Source organism: Cercospora beticola, chromosome 4 (assembly GCF_033473495.1).
Source record: "Cercospora beticola chromosome 4, complete sequence".
Lineage (NCBI taxonomy): Eukaryota > Fungi > Ascomycota > Dothideomycetes > Mycosphaerellales > Mycosphaerellaceae > Cercospora > Cercospora beticola.
In genome coordinates, this window is record NC_088938.1 from 615,361 (window position 1) to 632,242 (window position 16,882).

At 54.2% G+C, this 16,882-nt stretch overlaps 9 protein-coding genes and 1 non-coding gene across 10 annotated transcripts; 4 read left to right on the forward strand and 6 right to left on the reverse strand.

The window, feature by feature from the left end:
• Positions 1 to 330: 330 nt before the first annotated feature.
• LCL3 (putative endonuclease lcl3) lies at positions 331 to 1,170 on the forward strand (the record flags this gene model as incomplete). The annotated part of the gene is made up of 1 exon (XM_023596746.2): positions 331 to 1,170. The coding sequence occupies one exon, from the start codon at positions 331 to 333 to the stop codon at positions 1,168 to 1,170; it is 840 nt and encodes a 279-aa protein (XP_023452239.1).
• An 802-nt stretch (positions 1,171 to 1,972) lies between these two features.
• On the reverse strand, positions 1,973 to 2,768 carry RHO25_005876 (uncharacterized protein; the record flags this gene model as incomplete). Its single annotated transcript, XM_023596747.2, has 3 exons — positions 1,973 to 2,351; positions 2,404 to 2,472; positions 2,533 to 2,768. The coding sequence occupies 3 exons, from the start codon at positions 2,766 to 2,768 to the stop codon at positions 1,973 to 1,975; spliced, it is 684 nt and encodes a 227-aa protein (XP_023452238.1).
• A 657-nt stretch (positions 2,769 to 3,425) lies between these two features.
• RPS13 (40S ribosomal protein uS15) lies at positions 3,426 to 4,161 on the forward strand (the record flags this gene model as incomplete). The annotated part of the gene is made up of 4 exons (XM_023596748.2): positions 3,426 to 3,627; positions 3,687 to 3,719; positions 3,888 to 3,934; positions 3,988 to 4,161. 4 exons carry the CDS (start codon positions 3,426 to 3,428, stop codon positions 4,159 to 4,161), a joined length of 456 nt encoding a protein of 151 aa, XP_023452241.1.
• A 375-nt stretch (positions 4,162 to 4,536) lies between these two features.
• RHO25_005878 (uncharacterized protein) lies at positions 4,537 to 5,571 on the forward strand (the record flags this gene model as incomplete). The annotated part of the gene is made up of 1 exon (XM_065602713.1): positions 4,537 to 5,571. One exon carries the CDS (start codon positions 4,537 to 4,539, stop codon positions 5,569 to 5,571), a length of 1,035 nt encoding a protein of 344 aa, XP_065458785.1.
• Positions 5,572 to 5,950: 379 nt separating this feature from the next.
• On the reverse strand, positions 5,951 to 8,725 carry RHO25_005879 (uncharacterized protein; the record flags this gene model as incomplete). Its single annotated transcript, XM_023596749.2, has 2 exons — positions 5,951 to 6,289; positions 6,353 to 8,725. The coding sequence occupies 2 exons, from the start codon at positions 8,723 to 8,725 to the stop codon at positions 5,951 to 5,953; spliced, it is 2,712 nt and encodes a 903-aa protein (XP_023452240.1).
• A 1,224-nt stretch (positions 8,726 to 9,949) lies between these two features.
• Positions 9,950 to 11,722, reverse strand: RHO25_005880 (uncharacterized protein; the record flags this gene model as incomplete). The annotated part of the gene is made up of 3 exons (XM_023596750.2): positions 9,950 to 10,386; positions 10,435 to 11,261; positions 11,346 to 11,722. The coding sequence occupies 3 exons, from the start codon at positions 11,720 to 11,722 to the stop codon at positions 9,950 to 9,952; spliced, it is 1,641 nt and encodes a 546-aa protein (XP_023452242.2).
• Positions 11,723 to 12,451: 729 nt separating this feature from the next.
• RHO25_005881 (uncharacterized protein) lies at positions 12,452 to 13,012 on the forward strand (the record flags this gene model as incomplete). Its single annotated transcript, XM_023596751.2, has 2 exons — positions 12,452 to 12,718; positions 12,770 to 13,012. 2 exons carry the CDS (start codon positions 12,452 to 12,454, stop codon positions 13,010 to 13,012), a joined length of 510 nt encoding a protein of 169 aa, XP_023452885.1.
• Positions 13,013 to 13,282: 270 nt separating this feature from the next.
• On the reverse strand, positions 13,283 to 13,350 carry RHO25_005882. The gene has a single exon. It is a non-coding gene; the product is annotated as a tRNA-Arg (tRNA).
• A 438-nt stretch (positions 13,351 to 13,788) lies between these two features.
• Positions 13,789 to 14,916, reverse strand: RHO25_005883 (uncharacterized protein; the record flags this gene model as incomplete). Its single annotated transcript, XM_023596752.2, has 3 exons — positions 13,789 to 14,548; positions 14,600 to 14,808; positions 14,863 to 14,916. 3 exons carry the CDS (start codon positions 14,914 to 14,916, stop codon positions 13,789 to 13,791), a joined length of 1,023 nt encoding a protein of 340 aa, XP_023452244.1.
• Positions 14,917 to 15,854: 938 nt separating this feature from the next.
• On the reverse strand, positions 15,855 to 16,592 carry RHO25_005884 (uncharacterized protein; the record flags this gene model as incomplete). Its single annotated transcript, XM_023596753.2, has 3 exons — positions 15,855 to 15,891; positions 15,939 to 16,440; positions 16,511 to 16,592. 3 exons carry the CDS (start codon positions 16,590 to 16,592, stop codon positions 15,855 to 15,857), a joined length of 621 nt encoding a protein of 206 aa, XP_023452243.2.
• Between the last annotated feature and the right edge of the window lie 290 nt (positions 16,593 to 16,882).

Below are 16,882 nucleotides of genomic sequence, written 5' to 3' on the forward strand. Positions count from 1 at the left end.
ATGTGCCTGGGAATCGTGCATCACTAGTGCATCCTGCCTGTGAGATACCATTGGGGCTACTTGCAGGCATGTGGACGAAGTCGTGCGATGACTTTGTCACTTCTCTGGGCTCCTGTGTTCTGCCCACAATACTAGTAAGCCAATGGAGTTATTGTAGGCTCTTTTCCCATTCTAGTTCCTTTTCATGACGAAGTTGTTGTTGCAGAGTCGAGGGAGCAGGAACCAAATGCCAGGCCCAAGCTCACCAAAGTGGGTCCAGCGGCTGAACTCAAAGCCGAACATCCCGACCTTCAATCACGACTCGTGCTCTTCACAACGCGTCTTCGTGGCATGGGCTGGTTCTGGAGCGAGTGGAAGCTCTCAAACCATCGCAAAAACCCAAGCACAACCAGCGAAAATGGCACATCCCCAAGTCCTGCTGCCACTCTCCAAAACCAGCCCAGCTCCACATCATCTTCCCACAACCTGAGAACCATCGCCTGGTGCACAGCAACCGCAACCCTCGCCCTCAGCCTCCCACTCCTCTACAAACGCCACCTCCGCCGCATCCGCACAGCAGACTACATTTCCCCAAAAATACTCCGAAAGAAATCCCTCTACGGCTACGTCACACGCGTAGGAGACGCAGATAATTTCCGACTATATCATACTCCTCTAGGCCGCTTCGCAGGCTGGGGCTGGTATCGCCGTATCCCTACAAAACCCACCGAACTCTCCAATGAGACAATCCACGTCCGCATCGCAGGGATTGATGCTCCAGAGTTACCACATTTTGGTAGACCGGGGCAGCCGCATGGACAAGATGCGTTGAAGTGGTTGACGGGACAGTTGTTGAATCAGAGGGTGAGAGTTTTGCCTTTGGCGAAGGATCAGTATGGTCGTGTTGTTGGAATGGTACATATGAGGAGGTTTTTGGTTTTGAAGAGGGATGTTGGGTTGGAGATGATTAAAGCTGGGTGGGCTGGGGTTTATGAGGCGAAAACGGGGGCGGAGTATGGTGGGAAAGAGAAAGAGTATCGGGAGGCCGAGGCGAGGGCGAAGCAGAGGAAGGTGGGGATGTGGGGTGGGCCAGGTGTGATTGGAAAGTTGTTGGGGAAGAAGCAGGAGGTGTTGGAGAGTCCGAGGGAGTTTAAGACGAGACAGAAGAAGGTGGAGAGTAAGCCGAAGTGAAATTCTTCACTCGTGGCCTTGTTCGGCTTCTCACAGCGCTCGGACAAAGGGCCATCGCAGACACCTACTACTACCGCAGTGAACACTCGCAGTCCTGACCACATGACGCAAACCGAGACTACACCGGGGACGAAAGTCTCCAAAGGTAGCTGGGGATGCTGCATTGGATCATCCTCAGGCGACAAAGATCATATTCGGAGTCTGGAATGTCCTGCGTACTGCATGTCCTTCCGAGTAAGAGCCGCCTCGCGGTCTATGAGACGTTCGAAGGACATGCGAGGAGCCTGGGCAGCTTCACGCACCTGTTGAAAGTTGTTAGAGTGAGAGCAGAAAAGAAAAGAGAGCACGAATGTCGAATCGGCCGGGCAGGGGGATATTGCCCAACTTCGTGCCCCATCTCTTGAGCCCTGGCCACAGGCGGTCCTGCACTCTCTTATGAGGGAATATGTTCAGGAAAAGGAACGACCAGCTGAACCGAGGTTTGACGATCGCTGAAAGTCAACAATAATTGGGAATCAAAGTCGCTTTTCATGTGGTACAGAGTGGTATCAAGCAGCAATGTGCACGCAATGCGCCTCTGGGAGGTCTCGAGCACGCTCAAAATCCTCCGCTGTAGAAGCCTCTAGCTGTGCTCCTCGCGCAGCCGCGATCGAGGAAAGAAATCAAAGAACGCCTATGCAACCATCGTAGTGAAGCCGTAAGCATGACGCAGTGCATCCATCAGTCGTGGCAGAGATCTGCGAGAGTCTCCGCTTTCGTAGCTTGGGGAAGCGTGTCGTTGTCGTGACAGGCAGCAGCCGCCTTAGACGAAGAGCATGCCAATGGCGACGGCAGCCAGAGCAGCGAGAGCCTTCTTGCCGTCGAGAGAAGCAGCACCGCCGGTGAATGGGACGATGCCGGTTGGAGTGGTGTGGACGCTGCCAGTGCCGGTAGCAGTCGTGGCAGTAGTCGAGTTGGCGTGACCGGTTGGGTAGAAGGAGAACGCCGTGGTCGTTTGCTTGCCACCGAGAGGATCAGCGATGGGCTTGCCGGTGATGGTGCTCACGGTCGGGTGCGGAGCGCCGGCGCAGACGACGTAGGTGGTGCCGTTGGCGCCCGGGACGGTGTTGACGCCGGCCTGCTGGGCACCAGCGACGCACTGAGTGACGGTAGTGGTGCCAGTCTTTGCCAAGCTGGTGTAGCTGCGAGGTGGTTAGCGAGTGCGAGGAAATGGTCTGTAAGGAGGCGACTTACGTCGACAGAGACCAAGGAGTGGTCGTAGCTGGTGGGGCCTGCTTGGTCGAGGTCCAGGCAGCGGCGGAGCTGCGGAAGAGTCAATAAGAGTCGATGTGCAACAAGCGCTGCTGTCCGCGCGACACATACCTCGAGCTGGTGGTTGGGATGCTGGACGAGCAAGTGCCCGAGGTGAAGGTGCTGTGGCTCAGGCTGGCAGTGCCGGCATCAGCAGTCGACGAAGCGCCCGGAGTGACGGTGACGGTCATGGTGGCGACGGTCGTGGTGATTGTGGTCGACACGGTGCTGCAGCCCGAGGAAGCCGAAGTGGCAGCGACGGTCGAGGCCAGAGTGGCGAGGAGCGACAGGTCGGTGATGATCTGCATGTTGATGATGGGTTTGCTGAGGTTCTTGGTGTTTGGTGATGGGTGGGTGTAATGGAAGAGAGGGCTAACGAGTGCTGGAGGGAGTGGTAGAAGTTGGAAGAAGCAAGTGCTTAACGAGTGTGGGTGGTGTTGTGGTGAAGAAGTGGAAGAGAGGGCGGGGGATGAGAATAAGTCAATAGGACGCGGCTTCACAATCAACAATCAACCGACCGACGCGTGCTGCAAATTTCATGTGCTCATTCAGCGCCCTTCCACACAGCGCGCGCCGCCTTCAGATGTGCAGCAAACAGAGGTGGCACTTGCAATCACACGCTGCCGCACATGGTCTCACAACGGAACGCCGCGCGGAGGCCGTCGGCACTCCTGCAGATGGTGAAAGCAGTACTGCTTACACTGGGCATGTGACGAGTGAAGTTGGAGAAGGACAATAGTGCACGGCTAAAACACCAGATAGACGACCCGCTGAAAGTGAAGGGTGAAGTGTGGTGCATGTGAGGCAGGCACGAAACAAGGTTTAGCACCAAAGCGGGTTAGCGCTGCCAAGACTCAAATTCGATTTCGAGCAGGTGTGGACGGTGGGCGCGGGCAATTCTGAACTTCGAGACCGCAAGCACCCAACGAACACCTCGACAACTCCTCCCGACAACCACCGCCGCCATGGGTCGTCTTCACAGCAACGGAAAGGGTATCTCTTCGAGCGCCATCCCATACTCGCGCGCTCCTCCGGCATGGCTCAAGACCACGCCTGATCAGGTCGTCGACCAGATCTGCAAGCTCGCAAAGAAGGGTGCCACTCCATCGCAGATTGGTGTCGTTCTCCGTGACTCGCACGGTGTTGCCCAGGTCAAGGTTGTCACTGGTAAGAGCCGACTGTCAGCGAGAGAAAGGCAGGAGATGATACTGACTGGTACTGCGCAGGTAACAAGATCCTCCGTATCCTCAAGGGCAACGGTATGCCAACACCTCCACTCGTCGCCCCGGTGTGAAAATAGAAAATCATAGAGGCCAGTGGAAACACCGCCTCGCAAAAGATGGACTACAATACACACAATGCCTCTGCAATGCGCATGCACAAATTTTATGCCTCTGCTTGGTCACAGACTGACAGAGAGACAATAGGCCTCGCTCCAGAAATCCCAGAGGACCTCTACATGTTGATCAAGAAGGTGAGCGTGAACCTATCACGAACGGGCAAGACATGAACTAACCAGGAGTGCAGGCCGTCGCTGTCCGCAAGCACCTCGAGCGCAACCGCAAGGACAAGGACAGCAAGTTCCGCCTCATTCTGATCGAGTCCCGTATCCACCGCCTCTCTCGCTACTACAAGACCGTTGGTGCTCTCCCACCAACCTGGCGATACGAGAGCGCCACTGCCAGCACCCTCGTCGCATAAGCGTATCGCACTCGCATCGAGATCTGGTTGTTGCATTCAGGAACGGAAAGCATGGCGTCAAGGAGGATATCCAACGAGGCACACTGCCTTTGCTGCAGTATGATGACGGCGGAAGAGCACGCCGAAAAGGCACTTTGGTAGCCACGAAATCAAGACAAGAAACTTCACGCGCCATGCACATTTTCACTTTATGGTCTTCCAGTTGTCTTCAGTTGACTATGAGTGAAGCAGAAATGTCGATCATCGCAAACAGCTCGCTCACTCACTGTCTCTACGCCTCGACCCTTCTGTCTGACTCCTTTAGTTTGCTGATGCGACTCAGTACTTATATGTCAGGCATTGCAAGTACTGACACATTCTGCAATATCATCAACAATGGGCAAGACCAAGAACAGCAGGCGAATGCCTACAAAAGGCAGCAAAGCAGCTCGAGGCATGGTGATCCTCCCAGTGGCGCGCAGCAGTCGTACTGGCCAGGCCACTTCCAACCCAGAGTCTTCAACCACATCAAATGCAGTGCTCGAGCCTCCCGTCGATGATGCCGATACGACCCAGGCAGAAACATCTGAACAAGACCACAACACCACTGCCGAGTCGAAGCCCAAATTCAAACTCGTCTCGAAAGAACAAAAATATTTCCTGAACCAGATCCAATTCGCCGTCTACACTCCCTCCACCAACCTCCACGACTTCTTCAACACCATCGAAGACGAGCATCTTTCAGCAGCAATTGAACACCTTGAGTTCCTGCACGGACGAGAAGTCGAGGAACAACTCAATCGAAACCAGTCACGTCTTCCAGAAGATCCCATCTTCTCAGCACCACCAGCACCTCCTACAGAAGACCTCCGAGCTTCTCGAACGCACCTCACAAGTCTCGCTCTTCGCATCAGAGAACTACAGCAAGTCAACCAAGAGAGCGCCGAAACCACCCCCTTTGCCTCAAACACATCCCCCGAACCAGCGAATCGCCCCCGCGAAGCACTTGACAAGAGGACAAAAGAACTCACATCCTACATCTGCGATATATGCGGAACATACATTTCAATCGTACGGTTCGCGTGTGTGAACAAGGGTTGTAAGACTTGTAGCAGGAGAGAAAAGAGTGAAAAGTGGGGAAGAAGAAGAAATGTCTGGTGTTCGAGGGAGTGTTGGGAGATTAGGCCTTTGGGGGCTGATGGGTGGGGGGAGTGTGAGATAAGGGCGGAGAGGGTTGGGCATGTTGGACCAGACGAAGGGGAAGGTGGAGGTGGGGAGGCAGATGGTATTGGGGAGGGCGAGGAGGATGGGGATGAGGAAGTAGCAGTAAGGGGAGTGAGAGAATGGAGGGTGGTAGGCACGGAAAATGAAGATGGGAGGGAAAGGCAAAGGTACGAGTTGAAGAGGGTGGAGGAGGAAGTTGATGGGTAAGGATTGGTGATCGATTGCAGTGGCGAGATCATTGGGACTTGGGAGGAGGAGTGGATATGATTTTTATGATTGATGATTCATTCTGAATTACATACGTACAGAAAAAAGAGAAATGACAATCTCTCATATAGAGCGAAAGGCGCTGTTACGCAGCTAACGAAAAGCAACAAGAACAATCCACGCACGCACGCACCGGGTATATATGACCTTTTCAATCAACACCAAACAGACGAAAAAGAAAGCACATCTCTCGTTCGGCCGTCATCCTCCTCATAGACCCATCTTCACCAAGAAAAGTAATCAGCACATCGTTGTTGGGGGAGTTCAAAAATCCATCACCTCACCTCACCCCCTCCAACCCCTCCAAAACCTCCTCCCGTCAAAGCACAAGTTCCCTCAAAGAGCTCAAAGCATGTTTCATATCCCTCTGATCGCTCACCCGTTGCCCATTGCTACTCTCACCCCCTCCACTTTTCAAAATCTTCTCTTCCTCATCTAGTCCGCGCTCATGCATGACTTCCGCCACACTCCTTCCATCTTCTCCGCGAGCGGAGAGATCTGGATGACCTTCTCTCGCGAGCAATTGTAAGATTTTCAAATCACCGTTATCGAGTGCTTGGAGCACGGCGTTCCAGCCACGGTACATGAGGTTGATGTCGGCGCCCTTGGTGAGGAGATGTTGGATGTAGGACATGTCGTCTTCGCGGTGGCGGCGGATCTGAAGCGGTGTGTGTCAGTATTGCTGCGTCAAACCCATGAAACAACGCATTTCGAGACTTACAGCTTTGATGATAGGCAAATGCTCTCCAGGAGAGTTTGGGTCCGCGCCTGCCTGATCAACCAAGAATCGGAAGATCTCCTTTCGGTTCTCTCGGATCGATGTGGTGAGTGGACTGAAAACACCGCCATTCTTCTCTTCCACATCGACACCCTTGGCGAGTAATAATTTGACGCTTTCGAGCTGGTCTGCCACGACGGCCATTTCGAGCGCTCCTTTGATGATTTTGGTTGTGGGAATATATGGGAGGAGTTTTGCCAGAATTTCAGGATGTTTGACAGCGATAGCGATGGGCCATTCTTGACCGCGGACGCCCGGATCGGCGCCGTGACAAAGCAGGAAATCGATGAGTTCGAGTTTGTTCTCGCGAATGGCGGTTGTGAGGGCTGTGTGGCCGGTGTTGACGCTGCGGGCGTTGATGTCGACTTTGTGGTCGATGAGGTAGACGAGAGCATCGCGATCGTTGTGTTGGACGGCGTGCTCGATGAGGCCTTTGGGCTTATGAAGGTCTGCACCTGCGGCAACGATGATGGGGAGCATGTGTGTGCGATGGTATGTCACACACTTGTAAGTTGGGTGTTCCAGCGCTGGAAGGTTGGGGTCTGCGCCTGCTGCGAGCATGATATCGACGAGATCTTCATGGTTGTCGCGGATAGCAGAGCAGAGTGGTGTGTAGATGCCGTCCTTCTTTGCGTTGGGGTCTGCGCCGTACTTGAGGAGGATGTCGATCGCTTTGCGAGAGTTGATGGATGTCGCCAGTTCGAGAAGTCCAGGAGCGCGGCGGAGGTCCGCCTTGTGTTCGAGCAAGATCGAGAGCATGTTCGGTTGGTGCACAGCAGGCCAGAGCACAATCTTTGGGCCAGGCATGTTGGCATCGGCGCCATGCTCTAGCAAGTATGTCACCAGATCGTGTCGCTCAGCGGTGATAGCCTTGAAGAGGGGCGTTTCGCCGCGTGCGTTCTTCTTGTTTGGATCCGCTTCGTAGACGAGCATCAACTCGACGAGAGTCGCTGGAGTGTGCTTATTCATCGATTGTGTGAAAGCGGTCTCGCCATTGCCCATGTCGGCATTTGGGTCAGCGCCGTGCTGCAGGTAGAGCTGTGCAAAGTGTGCTTTGCTGTTCGTCAAGGACACAGCGAACGGGCTCTCGCCGTATGGGCCAGTGCTGATATTGCTATCACCGCCATACTTCACAAGCAGCGTAGCCGCCTCGTAGAACGACGATCCCGTCGCTGTATAGAGTGGCGTCGAACCATCTTTGTCTCGCGCATTGGGGTCTGCGCCATAGAGCAAGAACAATCGAACAGTACCCAGATCGTGTGTGATCAACGCTTCCTTGAGCAGACCTTGCTCCGGAGGCACGCCGCTGTCGAGAAGATGCTCGACCATCTTGTGATCTTTTTGCTGCATGGCGCTCACAAGTGCATTTCTCGCCGACTCTGGTGTTCCATTGACACTGCGTTTCGATGGAGCTCGTCGGTGCATCTGAGCAGGATCAAGCTTGATCCGTATCGCCTGCTTAGAAATTCTGTCGTGGAACTGTGTAAGATCTTCCTGTTCTCGCACCATCGACATGAGAGATGTGATGTCAGAACCGTTGTCGCCAGGCTGCATCATGACAGAGCTGCGGTCACTCAGGTATGACATGTTCGTCGTCCTCGACGTTTCGGCGCTGGACGGTGTATCGGGATATCGTGGTTGTGTGCCTTCTATAGGCATGGCACGTGGTTTCGTTGGTGGGAGCGACGAATCGCGAGCTGCAAAGGTCAATTGACCAGGAGTTGGTGGCAGCTCCCTCCGGTCTGGCGACAGACTGGCATAGGCATCATTTTGTTGTGTTCCAGCACTTCCGACAGTTGGGTCGGGAATGCCGAGTATAGCTGCCAAAGCGGTGTACCCGATAGCTGTTGCTGCGTCCACCTTGTCGTTCCCGAGCAGGGACGAGAACATCAATGTGCTGATGCTCAACTCGGCCTTGCATTGATTGAGGGAAAGGCGTAACTTTTCAATCTCTGAATCCGCGAACATCATTCGGAAGCCCTTTCCGAATTTGCCAAAAGTCTGCTTCTTCTCGTTGCCGAGAAACTTGTTGACGACCTGGTCCAGGACGATGAAAGCATTTTTCGTCAACTGGAACTTTTGTGAGAGTTGTGCCGTGACGTCGGGTTGAAATTTGGCTGATGAACGTGCCAGACCAGCTTTGGCGGGAAATAAAGCTCGTGATGTCTCGACGAATTCGATGGCCATCTCTCTGAAGCCATGGGGCGCCTCTTTGACAATGGAGAGATACTCGAGGATGTGTACGGCAATGCCATTGCCAATGGCAATGACTCCCGTACACTGCTCAAGCAGGGTCTCCTTCTTGTTAGGTGCCATCTTCGACAGTTGATCTCTCAAGGGACGCTGATCGATCAACTCTTCCGGACCGATAGCAGGCAAAGCCGTGAGATCCAGGTTGAATACGATCAGAAGCAGAAGACAGGAAACCAAATCGGGGACGAGGGAACGCCTCACGTTATCAACGTTGCAAGGGCAGCTCCAGAATGGGAGCGGCGCAGACAATGGACCTGACACTGTTTGGGCCGTTTCGAACAAGGCCCAGAGCTTCGGAGGGCGATCAGTTTTGGCAAAGCTACGAATCGCCCTGCTGGTGGCGCAATCTAGCTCGTGGGCATGAGTCGCGGATCACTGCACCGCGGCGCTTTGTTCTCTCTCGTTCGCAGGAAGCTCCGGCTTTGTGCGAAATCCGGCACCACGCGGGCGTGACATCGTGAGAAGCAGTTCCAGGCGCGTCTGACTTCATGGTATTGTTTGTTGGTGGCAACATGCTGGTGAAACGCTGTCGCAATACGTGCGGCGGGAGATGTGGTGGCTTGGTGGGAAAGATTAAGCTTCTTGCGTGCATGTGGTCTAAACCAACCAGATACTGCCGCTTTTTCGGATGCCACGTGCTGCCTCTGTACCCTCATTCAGCCCGCAGAGAGGGCGAGTCGCATAGCGTCGCCTCTGCACCGTTTTGCTCGCTGAACGCGGCATACCGTTATAATCTATATCCCTGCGTAGTATAGTCGGTTTGTAGCATGCAATCTTACAGTCCTGCAGAACATGTTTGGTCTACGCCAATAGCGGAAGATGGAAGGCAGATCTGCCCTTTTCGCAAGCATTTCCCTACGCCGCATGACAAGGAAGGCGAGTGTGACGGCGCCTCGTTTGTGAAGCAACCAGGTTGGGCAATATGTGTAGCCCAAGTTCGCAGCACTGTGGGGCGCCTGGGAGCCACTCCGCGGCCGCACTACTGCAGCGTCCGTGATTCAGCACCGCTCCCCTCGCTCTTCACCGGCGGATCATCGGAGTCGAGCATGAGTTCAGCTTCACCTTCTTGCGTTGCCACCTTGGCACATGCTCACAACACAATAGGCTGGGATTTGCGCACCGTGAGTCAACTGGTCAGCCAAAATATTGCATTGGCGAGATGAGCCTGCGCGAGGCTATTAGCAATTCTCATCACACTTTTCTCATCGTGGCCACGGCTGCATTTCCAGATGCTGGTGTCTCTCGTCCAAAAGGCCTACATGGTGCCAATTGCTGCCCAAATGCCACTTACGACGGAGTCGTGATTGCGCTCTGATCGACCGATCCTCCCACCGGCCCTCCATTCATGCCGCCAAAGTTCCCGCTCCGTCCTCCACCGCCGTACACGCCTGCCGCTGCTGCAGTAGGCATTAGGTTTGTGACGTACAGAGAGTCGTAGTCTAATGTAAACTCTCGGCGTTCTCGTTTCCAGTCCTTCTCTTCGAAGAAAATGTACACACCGCGTTCGCTTCGCTCGTTGATTCGTATGGGTTCCTGGCCGATAGGGGCTCCGTTTGTGTGGTCGACCAGCGTGGGAGCAGCGGCGGCGTTGGCTTCGCGCGTATCCTTCTGCAGCCATTTCCGCAGAACTTTGTGCCACCGCCAGTCCCGTTGGTTCAGTTGAGTAGCTGCCATTTCCTGCATAATGTCGCGTGGCATCTGGTAGAATATGCAGAATAGGGTTTCTGTGATGAGATTAGCGTTTCCCGGGAGAGAGTGATGAGACGCATTACCATCACTGAATGCCGGCATCCTGGAGGCCATCTCGGGGACGTTGTTAACGGTGTACGCAGGTGGCACGTGGAATGATGGAACGGTGTACTGATCTCGGAAATCGTAGAATGAGTCGGAAGGCGTTCGTGTTCCAAAAACAGAGAATGTTGGGTACAGAGGCTCCGGATTGTTCAAGTCCATGCCGAAGTCGGGAGTTTCCTGGCCCATGAGGAAAGCGGTATTTCGCGTCCATACCGGCAAAGTCTCGTCCATGGCTTGATTTGACTCTATTGCACGTCTCGCTTCGAGTTGAGACATCAGGCCTGCCATGCCATATCGCTCTGTCTCGGTGAGATCTTCCCATCTCTTCGTATGTGACGCGTGCTGAAGAGCTTGTGCTTCAAAGCCTTGTGGTGGAGGCCCAACCTGCGACTGGGGTGTAGGCTGCCCGCTCCCAATAGGAGCCTGTTGACTTGAGCCGGACACCTCGCGCATTGGCAGCTGGGATTGCTGACCGTTGGTCTGCGGTATCGAATCGCTGGGGGAGCCCAAAATACTGCTCCCTAGACCGTTCTGCCGCGCCGAATCGCCGTTGGTCGATACCTGATCACTCTGCTGTGGAAAGTCGCTCCGATTGGTCCCTCCACGATCTGTCGACTGCTGCTGCGAACGCTGTGACTCGTAATGATCTACCGACACCTGTGACGGCGCAGTTGAGGGCGCTCGCTGTTGCTGTCCGGGCTGTTGCGAAGCCGATTGCGGTGGTTGCGCCTGTCGTACGGCGTTGCTGTTCCAGCTGTTGGCGTTGTAGTTGGACCGGCCGGGCCCAGCCAACGTAGGAAAATCACTGCCCAGTATCAGTATCTCTGTGGAACAGCCCAAGTGCAGATCGAGGCATTCGCAGCTCTTGTGGCTATCCTGATAGACTCACTTCATGTCAATCTGTGTTTGCCCTCCTCCGCCCATGATTTGCGCAAAGCCAGACAGCTGTCCTGGACGTGCTAGACCCGGCGCCCCAAAACCAGTCCCTGCTGATGCCGGAGCACCAAATGCCCATCCAGCTCCCGCATTGCCATTTCCTAGTCCCGTCTTCTGTGTATTCTGTAGTCTGGAATTTTGTCGTGCGTTCGGCTGGGCACCAAAGGAGCCCATGTTCATGGTGCGCATTTGCGCTTGACTGCCTATGTCACCCGCAACGCTGTCAGTCACCGAGCTGCTGTCGTGTTGATAATAATTCGGTGCCAGTGGAACGCGAGCCTGTTGTTGTCGTCTCCCACGACCGCGCGTGCGAGGCCGGTTCTCGGCCATGTCGGCAGTGCTGGCCGTGTCGGAGTGGTGGTGTGTCGACGTCCAGCTGTCCTGTATGGATGATGGTGTGTTACGTACCGCTGCGGGCATTCATTACTGCGTGGATGTCTTTCCTGCCTCACTCTAACCCCGTTCCTGCTCTCGGCAACTTGCGTCTTTCCGCCTTCGTTGGCGATCTCCCCGTTTTGCGATCTGTGGCGTCCCGTTGTATCGGCGGCGTTTGCGTGGTTGGCCGGGATGTTCAATCGTGCGTGGAGGACGGACGGACAAGCAACGCGCAAAGGCTCAATGCGAGTCCGGTGCTGTGCAACAAACTACAGCACTACACATGCACAGTCGAGTGAGCTCGCCGCTAGGCTCGAAACGCGGATAAGGTTCAAGCCGATCGGCTGCTTGGCACTCACATCCCCCATCTTTCCAGCACACACTTCTACCACGCAACTCATCACCATGTGAACACAATATACAACAGCCTCATGGCCAAGATGGACTTCCTACAAGCATGCGTGAATCGGATGTGTCCGCTTCCTGCACCAGCGAAGGTTCATGGCGCAGCGCACTACCATCGCATGACGGTGTTGGTCGTGTGACTTTAGAGCTGCAGGAAGGCTAGCAACCGCTCTTGGCCTATTGTATACATCTAGACGCACCGCCTCGGTATGTCAGAACTCTGCCACCGCTTCGCTCTCTACACCGTGAGAACCAGAGGCATAGTGAGATACACCAACCATGGATCACCTGGCGATACCTCAGCATACGAACCTCGTCGCACACCTGCACACAGTGTCGTCGTTCGAGAATCTGGCTAGCAGCGGCCGATCAACACCAGTGCGGAGTCGCAGCACCACTCGTGAAATATCCAGAATTCGAAGCAAGATGCTGGATGTTACTGCGCAACGATCAGAACCTAGCATCGGCCTTTCACGGACACCTACAACGAGCGTGCCCAACAGCATCTGGATTGTTGGCATCGCCATAGTCTTTGCTATATTCATGGTACATTTCTCGGCGTCGAGCGGATTAGGACCCATGACTAACAGCGCAAAGCAACTCAACACTCCCAAACTATTCGCACAAATATCTTGGATCTTCGACTTCAAGCGAACGTATAAGTACAACCAACGCCCTCGACTTGTGCAAGATTCGGATTCGGAAATCGCACGAGACTGGACATTGGATATGCAACATGCCGTACTTCTTACCATTGTCGGCACTGTTGCATTATCATTCGAACGATTATCAGAACTATACCTTGCCAAAGTACATAACACATCGCGAGATCTTCGATAGCTATTGAGACCAAATCAAAGCAAAATTTCAACGTCACCATCATCTCATTCTCACGTCCGCCCTTATATTCTCCCCTAGTCTCCAGACTTACCACATTCCGAAGCGCATATTCAACCGAACAACGCACCAACTACAACGCATAGCATGCCTTGCACTCTCTTCTTCCATTCAAAAAGATACCCCGGGAGGCAAAAAAGCAATTTACACATTGCGACCATCATGGGACCTTCGGGCGACATTAGAACATGATCACACTCAAGCAAGTCATAGAGACAACTCACTCGAACCCACAACCTTCCGCTTAGGAGGCGGACGCTCTACCATTGAGCCAAACGGCCGAAATCAGCTGTCCTTGTATAGCAGCGTGAAGCGTGCCAAGACAGGTGTCAGCCGAATTGAATTGGACGAGCAAATTCGTGGTGGTCCAAGCTTTGGGTACAATATATAGACTCATGGATGGCTCCGCGAGAAGCCGCCGGCTGCCCGCAGGCTGAGGGTGGGTTACAGCATGCTTTTGAGATTTTGGTATGCTATTGGTGTTGGTGTGGTTGAGATTACCTGACAGTAGCGTCGCTCATTTTGCTTATTGGATAAGACTTCCTTCCATAAAGTGTCAAGCTTGTCATCAAATATGCCAAGCTGTGCGTTAGGTGCCGTATGGTATGCAACATGATGCTACAGATGTATACGCCGGTCGTATGTGTATCTCATGAGATGCTCCATGTGCCATGAATTTCCACCGATGTACTCTATCACATCTTCATACCCTCTTTAGACTACAACTCCACGACGATCTTCTTCGCGCTAACACCAGCCTTGTTGGCCTCAAGCCCCTTCTGCACACTTTCAAGTCCCTTTCCGACGACGACTGCCTCTGGCACAGCCTTGAGCTGTCCCGACTCCAGAGCCGGGGTGACGAACTTCTCCCAAATCGGAGCGTTGACCTCATTCACAGCAAAGATGGCTCCATACTTGATCTTCTCGGGAAGACCAGACTCTGGTGGAGGCAGGGTGCCCGCAACATTGTTACCACCGAACTGCTCGACAATCGGGAAGACGGATTTTCGTGAGTCCGGGAGGGCAATAGCATCGTAAACACCCGCGAACTCTCCTCCAGCAGTAGAAATGGCTTTCACGACATCGTCGACTATTGTAGGCTCCTTGTAGTCGAGCACTGCAACTGCTCCGAGGCTCTTGACAAAGTCGTGGTTGTGCTTTGATGCCACACCAATGACCTTTGCGCCGGAAGCTGTGGCGAGCTGGACTGCGAGGGCTCCGACAGATGATGAAGCACCCCAAACGACAATTGTCTTATTGCAAGGCGATCCGTGTAGTGTCGGTTCAGGCAAACCAAGGAAGCCCTTGCTGCGCTGGTCGTAAAGGCCGTGGCCGGCAGTGTCGATGGCGAGAGGGAGGACAGCAGCATTCGTGTAAGAGATGTTGCTCGGGATGATTGCGGCGTATGCCGATTGGATCGCGGTGTAGAGTTGGAAGGCACCATGTGTGGCTTTTCCGTTTGCGAGGCCCACGGCGTGACTGAGAGCATGTTAGATCTGGTCAAGTAGAAAGTGTTGGGACAAAACTCACGCTACCACGCGATCGCCTTTCTTGAAGCGTGTAACGTTCTTGCCCACCGCGTGCACTTCACCAGCTACATCTGTGCCGAGAATGTTGGGCCATTGCTGGACAAAGAGGCCGTAGTCCTGGATTTTCCAGTCCACGGGATTTATGGCGAGGGCATGGTTCTTGACAACGATCTCGTCATCAGCAGGCGTAGGAACGTCAGCCGATCCTACCTGAGTGCTGTATTAGCATTGATGTTTGGTGGAACAGTGACAGTCGAAACTCACTCGCAAAGGCTTTCTGGGCTCTTTGTCAATCCACGCGGCTTGGTTCTGTGCCATGATGACGTTGTGACTTGTGGATGGTGGTATGTACGCGGGACGTACTTCGAGAAGGGAATAAGATAGGCAAAGGAAAGAGCAGTGGTGTTTATAAAGCACAAGAACGACAATAGTGCTCGAAGCTGACCAACCCGTATGTTGTGCGGCTGTTCACAAAGGCATAGCAAAATTTAAAGGATGGATGACGCGAAGCTCTCGAAGCTTCAGGCTGCAGGAACGCATCGCGAAAACGGCTCGTGAGCTCTCGACAGGGTGCCTGATCCGCTCGTCGTGTTGTTCGCTCTCGGTGAAAATGTTAAGAGCGGCAGCTGGTCCGGAGAAAGTGGCCGCTGACAAACGGGGATCAAGCAAACCCCGCGACGCGTTGCATCATTTCCCGACTTCGAACACCATGTCCTCCATCGCCCACCCGCCTCGCAGCAATGGAGATGCAGAGCTGTTCCCTGTGCGGAGCCGCTGAGAGGGTGGTCGCTTGCCTTGCGAGAGCTCATCCCTGACGGCCCCTCGTCGGTGCTGGGAGGGAGCAAGAAACGACAGGGCGCTGGAGAAAGTCTCAATGTCGCGACCACAGCATACAAAGGCCGGGGAAGTTCATCTGCGATTACTTATTTACTGACTGACCTGTCCTCGAAATGCCCACTCTTACAACGAAGGTGTAGTTCGCAGTCACGAGTGAGTCGGACATAAGGTGCTCAGACTGCTTCAAGCAAGATCCTGAACCGCAGAACAGCTTTCTCGAGGCCCCAATGCGGTCAGCTATACACAGCGCCGGCGAAACGCAGCAAAGGAGAGCGGGTGCGAGAACACGCGATCAAGCCGGAACACCAGGCGGCTCCGCGCAATAAAGACGCAGTTCTGAAGACGAAAGGCATGCGGCTCCTCCAGTCCGACCCATGCAACAAGCTCTGCCGCATCGAGCGACTTCTTGACGAGATCCATCATCCGCAACAGAACGTGATTTCGCGATTCTCTCCTCTGAGTATGGGTCAGTTTATGACTTCGTGCCTTTGCGCCGTACTCACCCCAGTCCAATATTGGTCCAATTGAAGACGAACGCGCCGATGAAAGCGCCGATGAAAATGCAAATGATGATGTAGCCATTGTAGTACATGGCTAGAAGCATGATGAAGTAAGCCACTGCGAATTGGAGCATGTGCAAAAGGGCTCGGATGAGCTGCTCGGCCATTGTTGGCCTGAAGCTGAGTGGCCTCGAAGGCATAGCTGTCGCTGTGGCACTTGCATTTTTGCTCGAGTCGCTGTCACTGGGCTGAGAACTGGTCGCGGTAGATGGCTGCACGGCGGTCATCCGCTTCCGCACGATGAAGGCATCGTATTCCTTCGCAGCGCGACGAAGAGCTTCGAGAACCATGACCAACAAGATTACCCCGATGCAGGAGCCTGCGAACATGCCTTTGGACGTGATGCGCCAGGACTCCGAGAGAAAGCCTGCAAACGTTAGGCTGATATTGTCATTGCTCGGGAGAGGCACTTGCAAGCGTCGATGGTATACCAGTTCCACAGCATCTGCTCCCGTTAGTCTTGGTCCGCGGTCGAGACTATCGGACACTTACATTGATTTTGCAGCCGCCCATACCCATATCCATATCATCCATCGACGCGGCCGTCGACGTTGGCATTGCCCCAGAAGAGGTCGCTGACATGGCCGCCATGTCCATTCCCGAGTGATCCAAGGTGTGAACGTCGCTGATCGGCCGTGGTGTTGGCGATGTGGATCGAGTGGGAACTTGCTTCTTTAACGTCGCGCGAGGCTAACGTTTCGCGTCCGAGATATGTTCATGAAACACAGCAAGAGCTTGGCGGGCACATGCAAGTCGCGCCTGCGGACTTTTGAGCAAGTTACCGCGTGACTTCATTGGCTGGGCGTGTTGCACAGCAGGAACAAAGGGCCTGCCCTCTCTACTTGCGCCTCACGGGAATCCTTCTGCACTTTCGCATCGGTGGCAGC